This window comes from Tachysurus fulvidraco, chromosome 23 (genome assembly GCF_022655615.1).
Source record: "Tachysurus fulvidraco isolate hzauxx_2018 chromosome 23, HZAU_PFXX_2.0, whole genome shotgun sequence".
NCBI classification, from domain to species: domain Eukaryota; kingdom Metazoa; phylum Chordata; class Actinopteri; order Siluriformes; family Bagridae; genus Tachysurus; species Tachysurus fulvidraco.
Genome location: NC_062540.1, coordinates 3719299 through 3740073, shown reverse-complemented (window position 1 = coordinate 3740073; position 20775 = coordinate 3719299). Strand labels below are relative to the sequence as shown.

Below are 20775 nucleotides of genomic sequence, written 5' to 3'. Positions count from 1 at the left end.
TTGTTCTGATTTACCCAGAATGCATTGTAATGCGTTACTCGCTGTGTTGCCGAGTGGCGCCTCTCTGTAGTCTGCAGATGATCTGTGGCTTTAGCAGGTTCTAGAGAGCGTCCGGTTTGCTCGGTTTCTCTAACAAACACACAGCGGCTCGGTGACCAGCTCACAGCGGGGAGAAGAGGCGAAGGTTGTAGATTAAATGCCTCAGGGTTCACGATGGTGTGTGGAGGATTTACCTGCTCGAAAAATGCTCTCTGTGCTCTCAACGTCGTTTACATGGTGAGTCATGGACGGCTAGTTAGCTTGGTGCTAACTGGTGCTAGCTCACCTCCTCTGGCCTAGCTAGCTTTGTTTAGTCTGGTTTAAGTGCTCGTGAGAGAAGACGACGAGGTTCACAAGGAAACCTCCTGCACGAATAACAATGTCTAATGTCCACTGAATGTCTAATGTCCACTGAATGTCTAATGTCCACTGAATGTCTAATGTCCACTGAATGTCTAATGTCTACTGAGTTTAATAAATACGGCTAGTTTCAGGGTGTTTATTTTTATGATGTCACTCAGTCAGTCTCATGACAGTTAGCTTAGCCACGTCAAGCTAACACTGGATACTGCGTCAAATCTTTTGTTTATAAATAAAATGTGTGTATTTAAGAAGTCCTATTTTAATGTCGGGTGTATTTTGATGTTGCATGACGTTACTTTTTCGGCACAGGAAGTAAAAAAATGGGGATTTTAGCACGAACGTGATGTCATTTTGCGAAAGCGGTTCTAGTTATTATTAGATACAGGAAGATCTCGGCTCTGGTCACATGGTGGACAGACAACTAGTTTTCACTCTGAAAGGGCACGATATTCTTCACACATCACATTGATTTCTGTCTAATTCTAACGCGCAAACTTTTGTCTGTCTGTCTCTCTCTCTCTCTCTCTCTCTATCTGTCTGTCTGTCTCTGTCTCTCTCTATCTCTATGGCTGTCTATGTGGCTGTCTGTCTGTCTCTCTCTCCGTCTGTCTCTCTATCTCTCTCTCTGTGGCTGTCTATCTGTCTTTCTCTCTCTATGGTTGTCTCTCCCTGTCGGTCTCACTGTGTTTTTGTCTGTCTCTCTCCCTGTGACACACACTCTCTCTCTCTCTCTCTCTCTCTGGCTGCCTTTCTGTCTGTCTCTCTCCCTCTCTCTCTCCCTGTGGTTCTCTCTCTCTCTCTCTCTCTCTCTCTCTCTCTCTCTCTCTCTCTCTCTCTCTGGCTGTCTGCCTCTCTTTCTCTGTGGCTGCCTGTCTGTCTTTCTATGGCTGTCCATCTGCCTGTCTCTCTATGGCTGTCTAGCTCACATTTGTCAAAAGCAGGATATTTGCTCTTTAGAGTTTATTCCTTGTGTTTGTTCCTCATCCTTACGGAGTGTAAACGGTGTTCGTGTGTTAATCATTTCCTCATCTCTGATTGGCTCTTCAGTTGGTGGGACTGCTCCTGATTGGTGTAGCAGCATGGGGGAAGGGCTTTGGGATCGTCTCCAGTATCCACATCATTGGAGGCGTGATTGCTGTGGGCTTTTTCCTGCTGCTCATCGCCATCGTTGGTCTCATTGGAGCCATCTATCACCACCAAGTCATGCTCTTCTTTGTATCCTTTATGGATGTTTGTTTACAGCAGCGAGTCAGTTTTTTGTTCGCAACTCTTCCTCAGCAGCTGTTTTTCCACCATTATTTTTATCATGCTCTCTTTATCATGCATGTGGGTTGAGGGTTAAAAAAAAACATTACAATACCGGATTTTATTATCCAGAAAACCGAGTGTAATGAAATGAAAGAGTTAGATTAAAATTCAGTACATTTTTATATACATCTGATCCTTTTAACAAATCCGTTGTCAGGCCAACCTTAAAAAAGGCACGGGTTGAAGACCCAGTCGGTGACGTCACGATATGCTAATTTGTTTAAAGTCATACCTATGTAATCACCATCACCAAAATTGTACTTTTTTTTTTTTTACATTGAAACTTGAAAAAAAAAAAATAGACCTACCTACCGACCCTTTTTATTTTTTACATTTTTTTTTACTGTTACTGCAAACCAAAGTATTTTTAAGGATGGCCTTATTTTCATTGTTTAGTCTTGAGCAGGAGATCACAAAGTTGGTTAAGTCTGCTAATATAGTATGATATAATTAGCATAACAGGGTTTTTCTTGGGTCAAAATTGGTCTTCCTGGTGGCTGACCGACATGGTCATCCACACACAGTAAATAGAACCCACATGACCCACAAGCCTTTCATAGTTTTGAAAGATAAAATCCTTTTTTGATAGACCTGATACATATTATAGTATAATCATATCGATTAAAAGCGTAGCGTTAAAAGGTATAATAGTGTCATTTTTTTACCATATAAAATGTAATAAAATTAGCAGCTCGCTAGCAACAGCTTGCGTTGTGCTTTGATCTAGTTTCATCTCCCTCCAGTCTAACTTTAAACTAAATGATTTTATAGGTCATTTACTACACATTGTCATAGGCCTATACATACTGTGGCTTATTAAGGCTAAATTTTACTACACACTCTTGCTAAACGGCGTAAGCACACTTTACTTTCTCATTTCAGGTGCGTATGTTCTTCTAAGAAGTAATGATTTGTTATACACCGATTCAGACACTGACGCAGACCGACTGCTTTAACCATTCATTATAATGAATCGGCTCAAAGAAGTCATTAGGTCGCGAATCGGACTTTAGTTGGACGTGTTGTGTGGGAATTCTGGCTGTTAGGACATCGCGAAAGATTTGTCTCCACAAACACACACACACACACACACACATACTTCATAACTGGATAGATTTTTTTTTGTGTGTGTTTATTTAAAGTTATGTCACATCATGCTTGTCACAATGAGTAAGAGAAGATAAGGCAACTTTTTTTTTTTTTTTACTGCAATTCACACCCAGCGGTAATTCAGCAAAAATATTCTCCGAATGCACCACGTGAAACATGGGATTCTGTCTTCCGACCTTTAGGATCAGTTGGTTTTGATGAGAGGGAGAGAGCAAAGACAGAACTGAAGATGGAGAGTGCCCGCGCAGGTGGGGGGTGGGGGTGGTGGTGCTCTGTGCTCGTTCTCTCCACCACTCCGTCAGTATCCTGCTTCACTCACAAAACCCAAGGGAGCCGGGGAGGGAGGGAGGAGAGAAAGGCTGAGAGACTGTTGAGAGAATGACTTCATCGCTACTATAATGTATATACTATAACGTAGGTGAGAACAGGAACTAACTTGTCCCTCAGACGTGCCACAACATCTTACTATAAACTGTTGAAACAGATGTACGCTTCAGTCCGTGTTCTTATTTAAAATAACGCTTTCATCACAACACCAAAATTTGCCCAATCTCTCGGATTTTGTAATCTGTTTCATACTGTGATGTATGGCTGCCACGTTACATGGAATTTGCATGCCCTGAAAATAAATATTGTTAAAATACAAACACGCATAAAAAAAGGTAGTCGGTGTTCAAGTAGGTGTTTGTACTCAACAGGAAGTTGCTACTTTGATGAGCACTTATAGCAGTGACGTCTTCTTTCTTCTGTTTTGTTTGTAATATGTGTGTATGTGTGCCTCTGGGTATGATGGAGTAACTTCCCTTGACTGCTCTGTTCTCCAGTACATGGTCATCCTGTTTATTGTGTTCCTCGTCCAGTTCGGTGTGTCCTGCTCTTGTCTGGCCATGAACCAGGGTCAGCAGGTAGGTTTGCGTCTTGTCCTTAACGACTGCCGGTGACAACAGTAACGTTTATCCGAAAGAGCGCCAAAACAAAATCTGCTCATTTTTATATGAATATGCAGAATGCACATTTTAATTCGGTTCAGATAAAGTCAGATAAAATGGCGCACAACGTCGAATGTCCACATCAGCTTCTGACCAATCAGATTCAACAGTGCTGTCGTATAAATAATAGACATAATAGCCTGAAATAATAGAAAAGGAGTAGGATTTATTTTTTACCAGGTTTAACGTATCCGAGTTGTTAAACCTGTGCTGTTGTCGGTGCTTTGCAGGAGAAGCTGCTGAACTCCACGTGGAGTTTGATGAGCAATGCCACCAAGATCGAGTTGGAGAACAATCTGGACTGCTGTGGCCTGTTCAACAATACAGCAAACCACCAGCTGTATGAAGCTGACCTGGCAATGTGTAGAGCTGTAAGAATCTTATGTTCTGGGGTGTAATAAACACACACACACACACATGCAGCACAGTCAGTTGCATGTAACAAGGTAACCATTGTGATGCCATGAAGAAAGTGTAAAATTCTCTTGTCCAACAGAGCTGTTTAAAGTCGAGCCCTTGTAAGACGTGTGGTAATGAAATGCTGAAGCACGCATCCGAGGCCTTGAGGATTCTCGGAGGTGTGGGTCTCTTCTTCAGCTTCACCGAGGTCAGTCTGTGTGTGTTTAATTTTTTTTCTTTAGTTCATAACACACTTGGTTGTTTCACTGTGTTACACAGATGGAGAGTGAACTCCGAAATGGAAAACAGGAAGGATATTTTTTAACATTTCTATTTATTTGAGGTTTTCTTACATTATTCTGACCTCCAGTGGTTCATTCACGTTATTACATTATGTGAGAAGTAAAATGTTAGCGTTTATTAGACGGTAATAAACTCCGAGTTTATTACCGAGTTGATTGTGTCCTGTGGTGCTGGTCCGTTGAGTCCCGACGGCCGTCCGTTCACTACGCTGATGTTCCTCGTCTTGCTGCCTCGTGTTCAGATCTGTGGACAGACAGACACACGCAGATTTGAAGGAACGATTTACCATTTTAATGTGATGTTTGTTATACAGGTATAAACTTGCGATGCTCTCTTTCTGAGCAAGAGCATCGTGTGCAGCATGCAACCTAAAGGAGAAAGTGCTCCTTCATTTGTGTGTAGATAATCCTGAAATAGCCACAGACTCCCTGAATAGCAGCTGACTGCACCTCCTGCCGGAGCTGCGAGCCAGACGGCCTAAAATCGAGCAGTCCCGGTCACGCGCACACTACAGCGGTGGCGTATGTCATCCTACCGTTCTGTGGGCTAGATTCCTTTCAAATCAGTTCAATTTGGAATATTTATCTGATGAAGTTTTGCAGTCCAAAAAAGCCTACACCCTAAAAAGCCCCCCACCCTAAAAAAAACCCCACCACCACTCCCCAAATCTCATGTAGCATCCTCTAAGTGTTGGTGCACAAGGAGCTAGCGAAGCTTCTCGAACCCGATAGGTTTCTACTAACCATCCATATCTAATTTAATCTAAACAAAAAAATCTATTTCTCAGCTTTCACACCTACAAATCAGAGTGAGGGTGAAATTTATAATTTATGTGTTTAAAAAGAAAGAAAAAAGGAAACTAAAAATACTTTGATGAAAAACATGGTGTGTCTGAGTGATTGCTGTGTGATGGAGACAAGTGAAAACATCCTAAATCAGCTCATGTTACTGCTTAAGAAACTCTATAAATGTGCTTTGTTTGTTTGTTTGTTTATTTATTTTCTTTCTTTTCCCAGATTTTAGGAGTCTGGCTGGCCATGCGTTACAGGAACCAGAAAGACCCTCGTGCAAACCCCAGCGCATTCTTATAGTCCCCAACCTCCTCCTTGTCCCACGGTGCAGCGGCGTAGACGAGCAATTCCTCTTCCCTTTGCACACCCGGTGACACTTGGGCCTTCAGTGTGGACTTCAGCCTGAACGCTGACTTGCTGCTCTCTCTACACACCATCTCACTGATGTTATGGCATCGAGAGCTAAAGAAAATTCTCTTTTCTCACTAAAATCTGGTCTTTTTTTTTTTTTTTGGGTTAGAGCAAAATCTGGACGTCTTATGAATGATAGGATGATGCTTGGTAATTCTGTCTCGATTTCCAGTCATACGGTGCGACCTACATCGTAACCCCTCCCATCCTCGACTTGAGGAAAAAGTCTCCTGGATGGAGTTCCAGCAGCGATATCTGCATGTTCATGGTCATTATTCCAGCTGCTCCACTCCGTGCTCCATACTGTTTTTACATTGTGGGCTTTTAGTGTCAGTGAAGCAGGTAGTTTCTAGACTCTTACATGAGCTGATCATGGTGTGACATCTGTGATTTGATACATGCTAAACTTTTTTTTCCTTCATCGAAATGACGTTTCTTGTTACGGCTGTGCGATTCGAGAGCGCTAGATGAGGAATTAGGATCTTAGTTTAATACGTTGTGTAACTGTGCCATGCACAAGCCAGCAGGCTGCAGCCCTGACGTGTAAATACACGTGTCTTTGTGATGCGTCGCTTTGCTCACACGCGCTTCGTTTGCTTCGCGCCGACATACAACCAGCACTGGAACATTTACATCCTTCGTGTTTCTTGGTATTGCTCTAAAATATTGTGTTTTGCAATGTAGTCAAATAAAGGCTTGCTTTTTTTTTTTTCTTTTCTTCTGCTGTAACCTGTGGGCAACGTTCTTCCAGTGCCATCACTTTATTCCAGGTTTCTCATCTCTTTCGCCTGTCATTTTTTTCCCCCATGTATTATCCCCCCCCCCAACTGTTTTACGTTCTCAGTGACTCCTGCATAGTTATAAGCTTTAATTCAACACCTTTGTTATTAATATTTTTTGAGAAAGGTACTGATTGGCTCTCACTATCACTTTTATGCCACCGCCACTAGATGGCGGACAGGTTGGCGGCGTAGCTTCTACTTTCCAGAATCTTTGTTTTGCTAAATCTACTTAATGCTTTTTTTTTTTTTCTTGCATTCTTTTGCATTTAAAAGTATTAAATTAAGGCCATTCGGGTTTGTTTAAATGTAAGTTATTTGTATGTATTGTGTTCTAACTAATAATTTGCTCATCTTACTTTCTCTTTCCTTCACACTTTCAGTCTTAACTCTGTTCTTATATAGATTCAGTCCAGGTTGTAGTTTCCGGAGCACGTGCACGTCACTTTTTCTTCTCCAGTCTCATCTTTAAGTTTCATTTCATTTCTGATCACTAGGATGCACTGAATTTTCACGTTGCATATTAATATTATTGTGTGTGTGTGTGTGTGTGTGCTAAAGGTCATTAGAGTAATAGTATTGTGGCTGTGGCCAAAATATACAGAATGTTTCTGTTGCCATTTATTATTTTTCTTTTAATTTATTGCCTTTATATGAGCAGGCCACATCCTCTCATTATTCTCACAACTCTGTATGCACCTGCAGCTCTTTATCCTGGATGTTCCTTGTATTTTTGAACCTGATTTTTTTTTTCTTCTTCTTTTTCTTTTCTTTTCCTCAATTAAAGTATCTTGGAGCAAAATGAGAAACTGCTTTGTGTTTTTATTTAAAAGGAAAGAAACCCGAATCAAGTAAAAGTGAAGGTTTTTTTTTTCTCTCCCTTAACTGATTTATTGTGCAAACAAATTCAAAGGCCTTCAAATAAAACACCCAAATTAAATCTCTCCCAGTTTGAGTCCTTTAAAATTTCATATTTTTACATATCCGGTTATTTTCTGGTCGGATTTGTGACTGTAGATCCACCTGTAATTCAAATCACATGTTAATATTAAGTCGCTACGTACTGTAGTAGTGTTTTATCATTTCATAACAAATACATTTATTTGGCATGTTATGAATGTTCAGCACAAACAGGTTTATTGAAATGACATTGACATCCATGATGCCGTTTTGTTTGTAGAATTATATGATGCACTTTTCATCTCATTAACGTTGAGAGGAAAATGCTGGTGATGGAATGAATGTTTATAGCTATAAGTGAGATGTAGTGATTCCACAGCGTGTAGCTGTGTAGCGTTGCTGTAGAGTAAGAGGAATAAAACACTTTAACAGTAACTGATTTCATTTACTTTTTAAGTTTACGACATTTGACTACTTTCCTCATACCCTGAGAGATGGTGGGACCAGACGTGCAGTAGTAGATCAGATGGTGCGAAGTGCTTCGGGTCGGGACGGAGCTCTCCAACTGATCGTTGATTATTTTCCTATAAGGACACACATGCCTTCCTGGGAAATGTGCATAAAGCAGGACGGCTAGTTTTGGAGCAATACTGCATCATGGCCTGGTTTAATATCAAGTCCAGATCTCAACACTTCAGGATGTCTAAAGAAAGAACGCTGTATTTTTAAATCTTCACTATAGACCCAAAATGTCTGTAATGCTCTATCCACCTTAAACAGACAATTTATCTGAACGTTACGGACTGTTTCTTTTTGTCATGCTCGATTATACGTTTGGAAAACCAATGTTTGTTTAAAGGCTTCTGGATGTTTAATTTTCTGCTCTGCAGGATCCTCCAGGTCTCTCTTCATCTGTGGAGAGCTGGGGCTTTTTGCCAAGCTTTACTTCCTTCTGTGTCTGTGTGCGCACCCGTATGCTCAGACTGGGTTTAGCTGGAGAACTTTATATCTAACACCTGTCCAGTCGCAGACTGATCCCATGACATGTGAAGTCTGTAAGGAAGAAAAACTCCTAAAGGGTGTCAAGTGCAAGTTCCAGCTTACAACTTCCACAAGTGTGATCTTCGAGTGCGGAAGATTTGGAGAAACACGTAGAAGTGAGAGGTGACGTGAGAAATATCAAAGAGAAAGCGTCTGCTCATGAATATGCATGTGACCTTTTTTGTTTTATTGTAATTTCACAGTTCATATTTAACAGATCTGTAAAAAAATAATAATAATAATAATCTATCGTTCTTTACTATGAAAAGTCTCACTGACGCACATCCAGTCTCTCCGTGGAAGCTTTATAGCACTATAGCACTTTATAAGTAGATCAAGCCAGACTATTTTTGTTCTGTTATTTTGGAGCACTCGTCCCTGCTTGTTGTCCTCCGTCATGGCTGTGTACCTGCTGACGGAGCGTGATGAGGACACTGAGGACGGAGATGTGGCTGATTAACATTCCGCTTGCACGATGAACCCAACAAACAGGAAGAGTCATTTCTCCTGCTAGTTTACAGACAACAGGGTCAATAGCAGTGGAAGTAATTAGACCGACCGGATACATGTTTGTGCAAATGAAGATGAAGAGCAGAATGTTTATCTTAAAGCAAGAACCATCAAACATGTACAGTACTGTCCTTCCATGGAGATGGAGATGGACATATGGTTGAACTCTACCAATTTGCAGTTATCTTCTTGTGCCCATGTCCAGCATTGAATTTCATTTTCTTGTCAGACTCCACAGTGGTGATTAATGGCTAATATGAAAATAGATATTCAGGGTTTTAATGTATTGTTTTTAATAAATATTTCTGCTTTTTTCCCCCCCTGCTTGCCACCAGGGGCAATACATTCACAGAAAGATAAAAAAAAAAAAATTAACCAGTAAGCCTGTGCACAGTTTTCAGATACTTCTGTGTTTTAAAAACAAAACTGCAGAGACAAGTTGTCCTATATTTTAACACTTAGCAAATACATTTCACTCTGAATCCTTCCATGTACAGTAGCATCAATATAAACATCCATTTCCTTCAATAACAGCGAAAGATTATGAATCGTTTCACACTGAGTCTCACCAACTGCACAGGAAGCTTGTAGGTCTGAAAACGTACAGAATTCCTACAAAACAACTCGCACTCTCTCTAGCTGGCTGAGAAAGTAAACTGATTATCTGAAGCAGGTGTTGAACTGAATTCTGTATGAAGGTACATCTCTTGAAACAGTGTTACTGATCACAGCTGTAAAACATCTGCCAAGAACACATCCTTGATCCCAGCTGTGTTCCTGTCTGATTCACAGCACTATTCAGAATTTGTCATCTTGTAATGATATGTGATTTATGTATGTTTAGGCAGAGGCATCGTCAAACTATAGTGGATTGTTTGCTGGACTACAGTGATAGCAAAAAAATTAACCATTCATTCTCTACACCGCTTATCATACTGGGTTGCGGGAATCCTGGAGCCTATCCCAGGAGACTTGCGGCACAAGGCAGGCTACACCGTGGACAGGAAGTCAGTCTATCACAGGGCACAATTGCATGTCGTTATTATTATTATTAGTAGTAGTAGTAGTGGTTGTATTTTTGTGGAACTTCAACATGAAGCATTGATTATTTCATTTAGAGCAATGTGATATTTTAAATAAAGTTCTCTTAGAAAAAAACAATATGGAAATAATGTCACTTGTTAACATTCACTTTAAACCTTGGTGCCAATAAGAGTCATCCTGATATTTAATGATTATAAGTAGCTAGTGCTAGCTATTGTATTATAGGTCAGTAATATGTATCCTGGCCCTAAACGACAGTGGTCAATTAGGACCTATAGTACTCCAAGACATTACACAATGCAAGAAAAGATTATGCTATACACAAGATTTCTGTACACACAAGTACTTTATATGTACAGTATTCATTGCATCACTGTTACTGACCAGATAATACTGTTACTTATGCTGTCTTGTTTATATCTATTCAACTTTCCCCATTTATTTATATATATTAGATTAAACAAAAAACGTTAATTCTCTGTTTAAAAAAAATTCTCCTTAACATAGAAAGCAATAAGAAAATGAAAGCTATTTCATCACCCTCTTCTGTGCAGCTCCACATTGCTCTCCCTCACCTAAACTCTCAGTAAACAGTACCACTGGAGTGCTACCTTCAGTCGGACACCTTATACGTATATCTTTTCCCTAGAAAGGGGCAATTTGTATAGCTATAAACTTTTACCCTAAAACCTAAATAGATTCCAATTGTTTACATCAAATCTTTTTAAAAGTAGGGTGAAATCATGTGTACTGGGATATCAGGAAAATTAGGACATTTTAACTCAGTAGCATTTATTTTCAGGCCTGAAAATTGAGACGCAATAAAACAAACATTTCTAATGCTTTGCAGTGGAATTGCTTGAAGGATACATGACGTGATTTATGTAGATGTTGTAAATAAATTCACTATACGAATAAATAAGCATGTAGTTGTGGATAAATGTGGATAAAAGTAAAATTCTAAACCAATTAAAATGTGTATCCCAAATGAATAAACCTTAAAGAAGTGGCTTCCAGACAGTCATGACAAAGGTGTCAGAATGGACCGAAAAAATATTCAAGATATATTATAAATAAAATATTCAAAAAGGATGCAGAATTTTGCTGCAGAAAAAGAAGCAAGTGAGTCAATTCTCAGTGTAACCTACAAGCTAATACCTTTAATAAACTACACAAATTGTACCTGAGACATTTTTTTTTTTTTTAAAAAAACAAAGAATAATGCAATTTATTTTGAACGTCAGAGACTTTTTTGTTACATAGTACTGTACTGTATTCAAAGTCAAAACCAACGTAAACATTCAAAAGATGCCAATTTATCTGAAATTCACCCTGCATTGTAACCCTGTCTCCAGGTCAGAAATATTACATGAAATATTCCAAAGAAACCTTTAGGAAAGATCCAACCACAAAGAAATGTACTGTTTAGTTCATTTGTTTTTCACTCTGATTTCATTGTCGTGGGTAAAACAATTGTGCTTACACCCAACATAGTGAATCACTTATCTAAAAGCCAATTAGTTCTCTCCCGCAGATTTGTTATATTTCCCGGGTCTCGTTAACACGTGAGCAGTGCGTCACGCAGAGAGATCAGCACCTCGGACAGCGGCGCCTGTCCAAAAAAAAAAAAACCGCACCGAAATCAGCGCAATTCCGCTTTAAGCTCTTCAACGAGGAGTGGATCAGAAACAAACATGTGTGTAAACGAATAAATGTGGTCTCTGCTCCTGCCAGCACGCCGTGTACCAACGGCTGATCTGAGTCATTTTGGCAAGACGTCCATTTTTAAGGAGGAGGGGAAAAAAGAAGCAGTAAAGGCTGCCATGATTTTATTCCCAGCGACTTAGGACGTGTAAAGCAGCCATCACCGCGTGGAGGAGGAAACACTGAGATTCAGCAGATGGTGCGGTTTGATGGGGGTTTTATTTTCCCCTTTTTTAAATTTGCGTCCATCTTTCTTTGAACGACGCACGAGCTCGACGGGCCGCTTTAAGGGCGGGATGGTAATGGACAACAAAACAGAAAGGAGCTGCTGGGATTTTTTGTTTTTGTAGCTAGCTTGGGCCTTAAGTGTCTTGTCGTTTGGTTTGGTTTTGATTTGTTTTAAAAATGCCAGCTCGATGTTTACTGAGTCTTGGGCTCGTCGGATGGGAGGTGGCGTCAAAACATGTCCACACACATCGATGAGAAAATGGCCAGGAAACAAGCCGAAGGATTCGTCATGATCAAATAACGGCGATGAACCATAAAAAGGGACGTGTATGACACCGATTATCCTGTTTTCCAGCACTGTTTTGAGTAATGACATGACTGTGGGACTTCGAGATGACTTTTTAAAAATCTGTTTTTCATTTGTTTATCTTTTGCGTCTTCTCTCCTTCATTTTTTTATAGTCGGATATCATCCACCTGGCTATATTTTAAAACCCGGACCAATGCACTGACGCTTGATTCGTGCTCCAATAAGACAGGACAGAGGTTTGAAGAGACTCTCGGATCACTGTGGTGGTTGAGGCGACGACGCGCTTGCTGGGTTTTTAGACATAAACATTTTAAAGAGTTCGTCGGAAAATCTCTCATCCGCACCAACATGCCATCAGACAGAAAATAAAAAGCATTGTAGTCTGCCATTTCTGCCTGCTGTGATATTACAACCTTATACCTTTATTCCCGAAACGATAACAGGCCTGTAGATCTTCTTTATAACACAATAATAATAATAATAATAATAATAATAATAATAATAATAATAATAATAATAATAAATGCCCACACAACAATTCGAGCGTTCCTTTTTAATTCTGGCGCACACCATACGCATGTAGTGAAAGATGTTCAAGAACCGGATCCGCATGTTTTTCAACGAGCTGAAGCTCCTGGTGTTCATGCGATCCGGTCCTCGGCAGCCTGGCGTGGACGCAGGCACAAACATGCGGGGCCTGGGCGCTATGGGCGGCTGCGGGTGGCGTGCGTTTTCCCGCTGCACCGGCGACCACGACCACGACGCTGAGGAGTATTACGGGAGTGATGCGGGCGCGAGGAGGAGCACGGCGGCGACGGGACTGGACGAGCGGGACGCGCGGATGCACGCGAGTGCGGACTCCTTGTCCCTGAGCAGTGGAACCCGCACGCCCCAGTGCCGCATCTGCTTCCAAGGACCTGAGCAGGTAAATAAAAAAAAGTCCTATCATACTGCTGTTTTATTTTGACCCTTTACGTGCGCCGTCTGTTATTCTTATCATTTTTACCTTTTAAATGTTGTATGAAGTCTATATCGAGGGCAGGAGGGAGATCATTAAGATTGTTGTTGTACTGTACAATACACGAGGTCTTGTGCACTTTATCCAACTGTCTGTCAAGATTCGCCTGTAATTTTAAACGATTTCCTTGGTTTTGATGATGTGAATTCCGTGATTCATCAAAGGCACACGGAAACACACACCTAGATCGACTCTGATTGGTCACAATGCTGAGCTCACGCATGCAAGCAGATCAGTGATTGGCTAAGAGACTCTGCGATATCAATAAAACAAAGGTTAATGCTGTTAATGAGAGAGATGGACTATTGTGCAGCTCTGATCCCATCGCGATATAAGCCTCTCTTCTGGAAGTCCGACAACTGAGCTGCACCTTTTGTTTTTTTCAAAACATCGTCTAGTCTTGTCGATGTCCGACGGGTTCCTTTGTTTATATGTAAGGATTTGGCCCTATCAGAGCTCGCCGTCTGTCAGTCTGTCTGTCAGTCTGTCAGTCTGTCTGTCTATCTGGGCTTCCAAACGCAGCGAAATCCCCAGTGCTGAATTAACGCCTGTAGAGATACATTAGTAACCCCCGCTGTCCAGTGCTGAATTAACGCCTGTAGAGATGCATTAGTAACCCCCGCTGTCCAGATGTGCACGAACAGGTGTTCATTTAGCTTTGTAAGTGTGATGAGTGAATGCATTAGTAAAGGAGTGTTTTTTTTTCTTTGTCTTTTGTTTTTGAACTTGATGTTGTGTTTTGATTCTCTCCTGCCCTGGATATGAACGTTTCATTCCAGAATACAGGAAGAAAGTGGATGATCAGACTGCATTTCCAGTTTATCCCTTACAGGATATGTGAAATATATACTGTATACAGTTCATCAGTCCTGTTTCACTTGTAGTACACGAGAGCTTATTTTATCACGTGATGGCGTGCTTTATCACGTGACGTTCGACCATACATTTCTCTTCACATATTTGATTTTACATATTTCTTTTTTCACGTGTGATTTTTATACATACTCTATTTAGCAGCACATCTGAATTTACACGTTATTTATTTCCTTGTGATTTCACAAGATTTTTTTTTCATCAGGTGTGAATTCACAATTAAATTAATTAATTAATTAATTAATTAATAATTTAAAAAAATGACCACAGGCTATTATTACACAATTACTTCAGTTCCATTTGATTTAACATGTTTCAGTTATATTTAATTGTGATTTTACACATATTTCATTTCCACCTCTGACATACAAGATTTAGAGAAAGTATTTATTTCTTTATTTCTTTATTTCTTTATTTCTTTATTTCTTTATTTATTTGTTTGTATTTTTCTAAAACCTGCATTCACTACAGCTTTCATAGCTATCATTTAGCCCATCTGTGTGTGGGATCTATGTGTTCCCAATCTGGCAACTTTTTATTACAGTAACAGATTATTACAGTGAAGATGCTCTTAAAAATGAATTGTTGGTTCAGCAGTAGGACAGAAATCCTGACTTAAAAGTGGTGTTTTTATTTCTTGTAAAGGACTTGTGATTAATTCCTTAAACTCCTGGCTTAGACTCTTTTTTTATCTTAAGTAAGGAATAAAGCACAGTAGAGCATTTCGTTGTAGGAAAATATTCTGAACCAGTGTTGTATGATGCCACCCTCTTATATCAAAACAATTTGAATATAGAAGTTTTTGTCCATTTACAGTTTTATTTAATGGTCTGCAGCATCCACCAGATGAGTTAGCTCCTGTTATTGCTAACATCATAACACATAACAGATACAAATAGTCGTTCTTTCATCCGCTCCTCTTTTTTTTATTTTCATTTAAATGACAAAGAATAAAAAACAACAGCTCGAGAAACTCAACATTTCATGATGGAAACCTTCAGACTGGTACGAAGTGCTGACACTGGAGACTCCTTCCTTAACTGTTAAATAAATATCTCCTTGCATAAAATGTACAATATATCACAATATGATTATTAGTTTGTTTTTATGGTAAAAAAAAATTATATATATATAATCATTTGTGCGTTATGTTTATTATGAGTCTTGTATGGCAGATGATCTAATGTACATGATCCAAATCCCTGTGAATGAGCTGTTACTATAGCAACAATATTGTATTTGAATGAGCACATTAATATTCATTCAAAAATATTATTTACTGTCAGAGAAAATTAATCAGCAGCTTCTGACCAATCTGAAAGAAGACTTCAGTTGAGTCGGGGTGTAAAGCATGTTATTCACCACCTGCTCGGTTCAGTAACTCCAGTAGTTACAGGAGGAAAGAATGTCAATTCAGACCAAATGATATTTCAGAAACTTTTGACCTGCAATCGATCCTCCAGTTCTGGAAATATACAAATATACATAAAAACATACATTTTCATATATAGACAATTTCATGTGAATTCCTATAAAGACTCCAAAATGGTTCCATATTTTTCAAGGCTTGTGTAATTCATTGCAAACCAAACAGAAGATTTTATTCACACCAATCAGTAGAATGTCCTTATTAGGACTGAGCATAATACGCCTTGATTTCAGGAGGCCCAGCAGATGGATGGCACACTGTTTGTGTTACAGACAGAACAGTGAATAGATGTTTGGTCTGCGGCCAAGATGTGAAAGAACAGATGCGCAGAAGCCAGTAAAGCTCGTCTAACGTAGGTTAGTTTTGGACCACAGACTGAGATTAAGGCAAGTTTCAGGGTTTTGTAGTTGTCTTTTACGGTGCTGATTATTAAAATCTAAACAGGACTAGAAAAAAAAGAAAGTACTATAAATTACAAATCTCTACCAGCAAACTTAAGTCTTTTTTTTTCATCTAAAATCTCATTTCCACCGTCTGATGTCCTTGATAAAGCTTTAGATGGCAGGTCCTGCATCCATAATCACGTTGATCAGTACAGAATTGTTATTGAATTATCCAGATAAATCCCAACAGGTAAGAAAATTACATCCCTTCCCGTGTGTCCAATTATCTGCGTAAACATGATTAACCGATGCATGTTGCGGTATGGAATATCAGTCTTCATTAGCTTACCTGTCAGTCTGTCAAGGCCTCTACAAGATAAGAGAAATAACACTGAGTCGTTATGATGTGGTATCCGCGATGCAGGCATTAATATAAAGCATTAATTAACTACTCGATGCTTAGGGACTCACATTTAGTAAGTTCAGCAGATCTTACAGAACGGTTGGCGGCACGCTAATACGAATTGTTTAGATAATCTGCAGTGAATTTAGTGAATTGATATGAGGCTAATGGGGCACGGTGACATAGTGGTTAGCATGTTAGCCTCACACCTCCAGGGTCGGGGTTCGATTCCCGCCTCCGCCTTGTGTGTGGAGTTTGCATGTTCTCCCCGTGCCTCGGGGGTTTCCTCCGGGTACTCCGGTTTCCTCCCCCGGTCCAAAGACATGCATGGTAGGTTGATTGGCATCTCTGGAAAATTGTCCGTAGTGTGTGATTGCGTGAGTGAAGGAGAGTGTGTGTGCCCTGTGATGGGTTGGCACTCCGTCCAGGGTGTATCCTGCCTCGATGCCCGATGACGCCTGAGATAGGCACAGACTCCCCGTGACACGAGAAGTTTGGATAAGCGGTAGAAAATGAATGAATGAATGAATGAATATGAGGCTAATGATGAATAGATGGACCAAGATGTCAAAAAAAGACATGCATACACAGTCCTAAAAACAAAGATCATAAAATGAGTAAATAATGAAACACGCTGGCCGCAACACCGAAGCTTTGATTGTAAAATCTGAGGTGCGTTAAAGCAATCGGAAAAATTGTGACAGCATAACAACTCAAAGCTTTTCGAAGAAATAAATAATTATTTATTCACTGGATTTGATCATGTTTTTTTCGTCCCTGTTTATTAAAAGCCACGTGTTATTGTGCGTTACAGTGGTTTGATTTGTTGTGATGTTATATAAGCAGAACAGATATAATAATAATAATAATAATAATAATAATAATAATAATAATAATAATAATAATAATAATAATAATAACATAACAACATCATCCTTAAACACCTTTGGACCAAATAGCAAGCCGTGGTGAGGATCGTGTAGGCTTTCAATCCGTGATATCTTCCAGTAGTTGCCCACAATGTTCTCAGCACTCGAGTACAACCTCGTCACACAAGAACAGTGAGATGGAACAACAGAGGATGATTCAGCGCACTTGTAAACAACTGACTGTCAAAATTCTCTGGGCTAGTTGACTAGACTGGGTATGTATCACTCCCACAGTAACAGGAGACGTATATACACAGAAGACTTTATAGACCGAAGATGAGATATAAGAAGCAGGAGGTTTTTTGTCCTATGATAATTTCATTATTTTTTTTTTCTACTGGTGTTCTCGCCTTCCTACTTTACACAAAGGACATGAATAAATCTGGAGCTGAAAAAAAAAATAAAAAATCAACAGCTATTGTCAAGGTTTTGTGCATTTCACATTCTCTTCACACCTCAAATTCCCTCATGTGTCGAGGTTCAGCACAGAGCTGCACAGTTAACAGATCAATGCCATTAATGCCCACAAATTGCTTTCTCTCTCTCTTTCTCTCTCTCTCTCTCTCTCTCTCTCTCTCTCTCTCTCTCTCTCTCTCTCTCTCTCTCTCTCTCTCTCTCTCTCTCTCTCTCTTGTTTGCTCTCCTGCCATATGTTCCACACCTATTCACATTTTCCTCAGTTTACGGTCATGGTCAATAGATTGCATGAATTTTCTCTTTACTCATTTCCCCCATATGTCATTTTTGTATTTATTTCTCATGAAGCTTTCGGATTGAAGCATCTTTCAATCCGTCTGAAGCGAAGTACTACACCGATCTGAAGTATATTGATCTCGACAGTTTTTGTAGATTTGACGGATTTTTTTTTTCTTGCTTCGTATAGGTCAGGTTCGTGTTGTGACGTGTGTTGTGATCGCGATCTATTCTAACCTTTACGAGACCCGGTTAAAGATCGGCATTCGTTATTATTTCAGCGAAATAATTTCCATTTGCCGGATAGTGTGAATGTTGTGATTCATCAAAACTGGCAGAGAAACACTCATCAGAGACCAGACACAATCAAACACATGGTGCCTGATTTCCAAACAGTTCATATCTAGAAGCATATAAGAGATATTTATTAGAACAAATTACATTCCATATTATCCCTAGTCACTGTATTTGGAAAGTACGTAAATAAAAGGACCATACGTTGTACAATCTATTCATTCATTCATTCATTCATTTCCTACCGCTTATCCGAACTACCTCGTGTCACGGGGAGCCTGTGCCTATCTCAGGCGTCATCAGGCATCGAGGCAGGATACACCCTGGACGGAGTGCCAACCCATCACAGGGCACACACACACTCTCATTCACTCACACACTCACACACTACAGACAATTTTCCAGAGATGCCAATCAACCTACCATGCATGTCTTTGGACCGGGGGAGGAAACCGGAGTACCCGGAGGAAACCCCCGAGGCACAGGGAGAACATGCAAACTCCACACACACAAGGCGGAGGCGGGAATCGAACCCCCGACCCTGGAGGTGTGATGTCAATGTGCTAACCACTAAGCCACTGTGACCCCCCCCCCCCCAATTTATCTATTTATTATTACAATTAATGCTGTGGAAAATCCATAAAACAAATGCGTTCATGTTCTAGCAGCTATAGTCGGTTACAACTTCCAAAAAGAAACACCTCCTTCAGGCAACTTCACTATACAGCATGTTGATTTGTGTTTATAGCGTCTACCACACAAGCCTTTGGCATAACCTGTTACTATAGTAACAATAACACATACTAGAGCAAGCACATTAATATAAACCTGCGATTAGCTTTTCAGACCGAACTGCTATCGGTTAGAGACAAATAATCAATCAACACTTTCTGACCAATCAGAACCGAGTCGTCTAGATTGCTTTGGTATAAGTGGAATAAAGGCTACGTTTGTAGCCCGATAACCAACTGTTGAAATAAACACATTTAAATCTATAAGTTCCTTTAGCTGAACAATTCATGAAAGTACTGAACACGATCGAATTGCAATGACACATTATAACTAAAGTAACTGCAGTACTGTTATCAGTAGGACAACATTTCTTTAGATACATTGCCAGACATTGCAGTTTAATCATGATTCGTACCACAGACCAAACCAAATGATACAGAACAGGAATTAAACAAGGGAAATGAAAACCTTGTGGAACTTATTAACTGCTCACGCTCAGATCCTAATAAGATTCCAGATGAGTGTTTTATTAAAGGCAGGCACAGTTTCAGGGTGAAACTGTTAATCCTAGTGAGAAAATAGTGCTAGTATTAACTGTAAAATATAAATGTGCCGTGTGCCTGAAGTGGCTAATTGCAGTGATAAAGATTTGGGCCTTTTCTTATTAGATTAGATTAGATGTAGATTTATCCAGTGAAATCAAGTCATTTCTACCATTTCTTATTTCAGTAGAACCCGATAGACTTTCAAGCAATTCTATAACCCGATAGCAATCAATTCTATACCCCAACGCTTTAAGAACTGATTCTAAAACCAACAGACTTACAACCCGTTCTATATCTCAAAGGACCTACATTCAGTTCCTGAAGCCAGTGGACTTGCAATCCATTCTAGGTCTGAGTATCAGACTCCGATCTAATTCTAGGAACCAATATACTTGCTAGGGGTCACGGTGGCTTAGTGGTTAGCACGTTTGCCTCACACCACCAGGGTTGGGGGTTCGAGTCCCACCTCCACCTTGTGTGTGGAGTTTGCATGTTCTCCCCGTGCCTCGGGGGTTTCCTCCGGGTACTCCGGTTTCCTCCCCCGGTCCAAAGACATGCATGGTAGGTTGATTGGCATCTCTGGAAAATTGTCCGTAGTGTGTGAGTGTGTGAGAGTGTGTGTGTGCCCTGTGATGGGTTGGCACTCCATCCAGGGTGTATCCTGCCTCGATGCCCAATGATGCCTGAGATGAGGCACAGACTCCCCATGACCCAAGGTAGTTTGGATAAGGGGTAAAAAATGAATGAATGAATGAATGAATGACTGCACATGTACACTGATTTAAAGAAGATGGAGTTGTGTATAAAAGAGCACATGATGCAGCACACCAAAGTATTTGCTTATGGAATTGATTTCAGTGTGACATTGTTTTAAGTGTTAAATGGTGGAGGTTTGAGCCGACGTCACTATTCTCCCTCACTATACTTCTTACTTGTAGGTAAAACTGTATCCTACCTTCACTATATAAAACCTCATGCAGGTTCCAGTTAAAACATTAAGAGTAATCCAAGTGACCGGACTGCGCAGAAGAGATACTGCTCATAAAATTGCTCATTCAGAGCAGGAAATCAATGCATGCAGTCAGTGTGTAGACACTTTTGACGGTTGTCTGTAGCCACAGGATCTGCTTTGTTCATAGCGAGTGGAGCGATGTGAAGAACATGCAGGTTAATAAGAGTTGAGCCGTTCTCGCTTCCCTCCTACACCCAGCCAACCAATCGATACTGGTCTCAAACCCCTCAGACACGA

General features: G+C 40.1%; 2 protein-coding genes across 2 annotated transcripts in view; both read left to right on the top strand.

The window, feature by feature from the left end:
* Window positions 1-35: 35 nt before the first annotated feature.
* tspan31 (tetraspanin 31) lies at window positions 36-7294 on the top strand. The gene is made up of 6 exons (XM_027144730.2): window positions 36-276; window positions 1450-1617; window positions 3645-3725; window positions 4040-4180; window positions 4306-4416; window positions 5528-7294. The coding sequence occupies exons 1-6, from the start codon at window positions 214-216 to the stop codon at window positions 5600-5602; spliced, it is 639 nt and encodes a 212-aa protein (XP_027000531.1). The 5' UTR covers window positions 36-213; the 3' UTR covers window positions 5603-7294.
* A 4302-nt stretch (window positions 7295-11596) lies between these two features.
* The window catches only part of marchf9 (membrane-associated ring finger (C3HC4) 9), a 16238-nt gene continuing 7059 nt past the window's right edge, over window positions 11597-20775 (top strand). Inside the window, exon 1 of the mRNA XM_027144738.2 lies at window positions 11597-13153. Coding sequence (XP_027000539.1) covers window positions 12818-13153 — 336 coding nt within the window. The 5' untranslated portion in view covers window positions 11597-12817. The remainder of the gene's footprint in view (window positions 13154-20775) is intronic.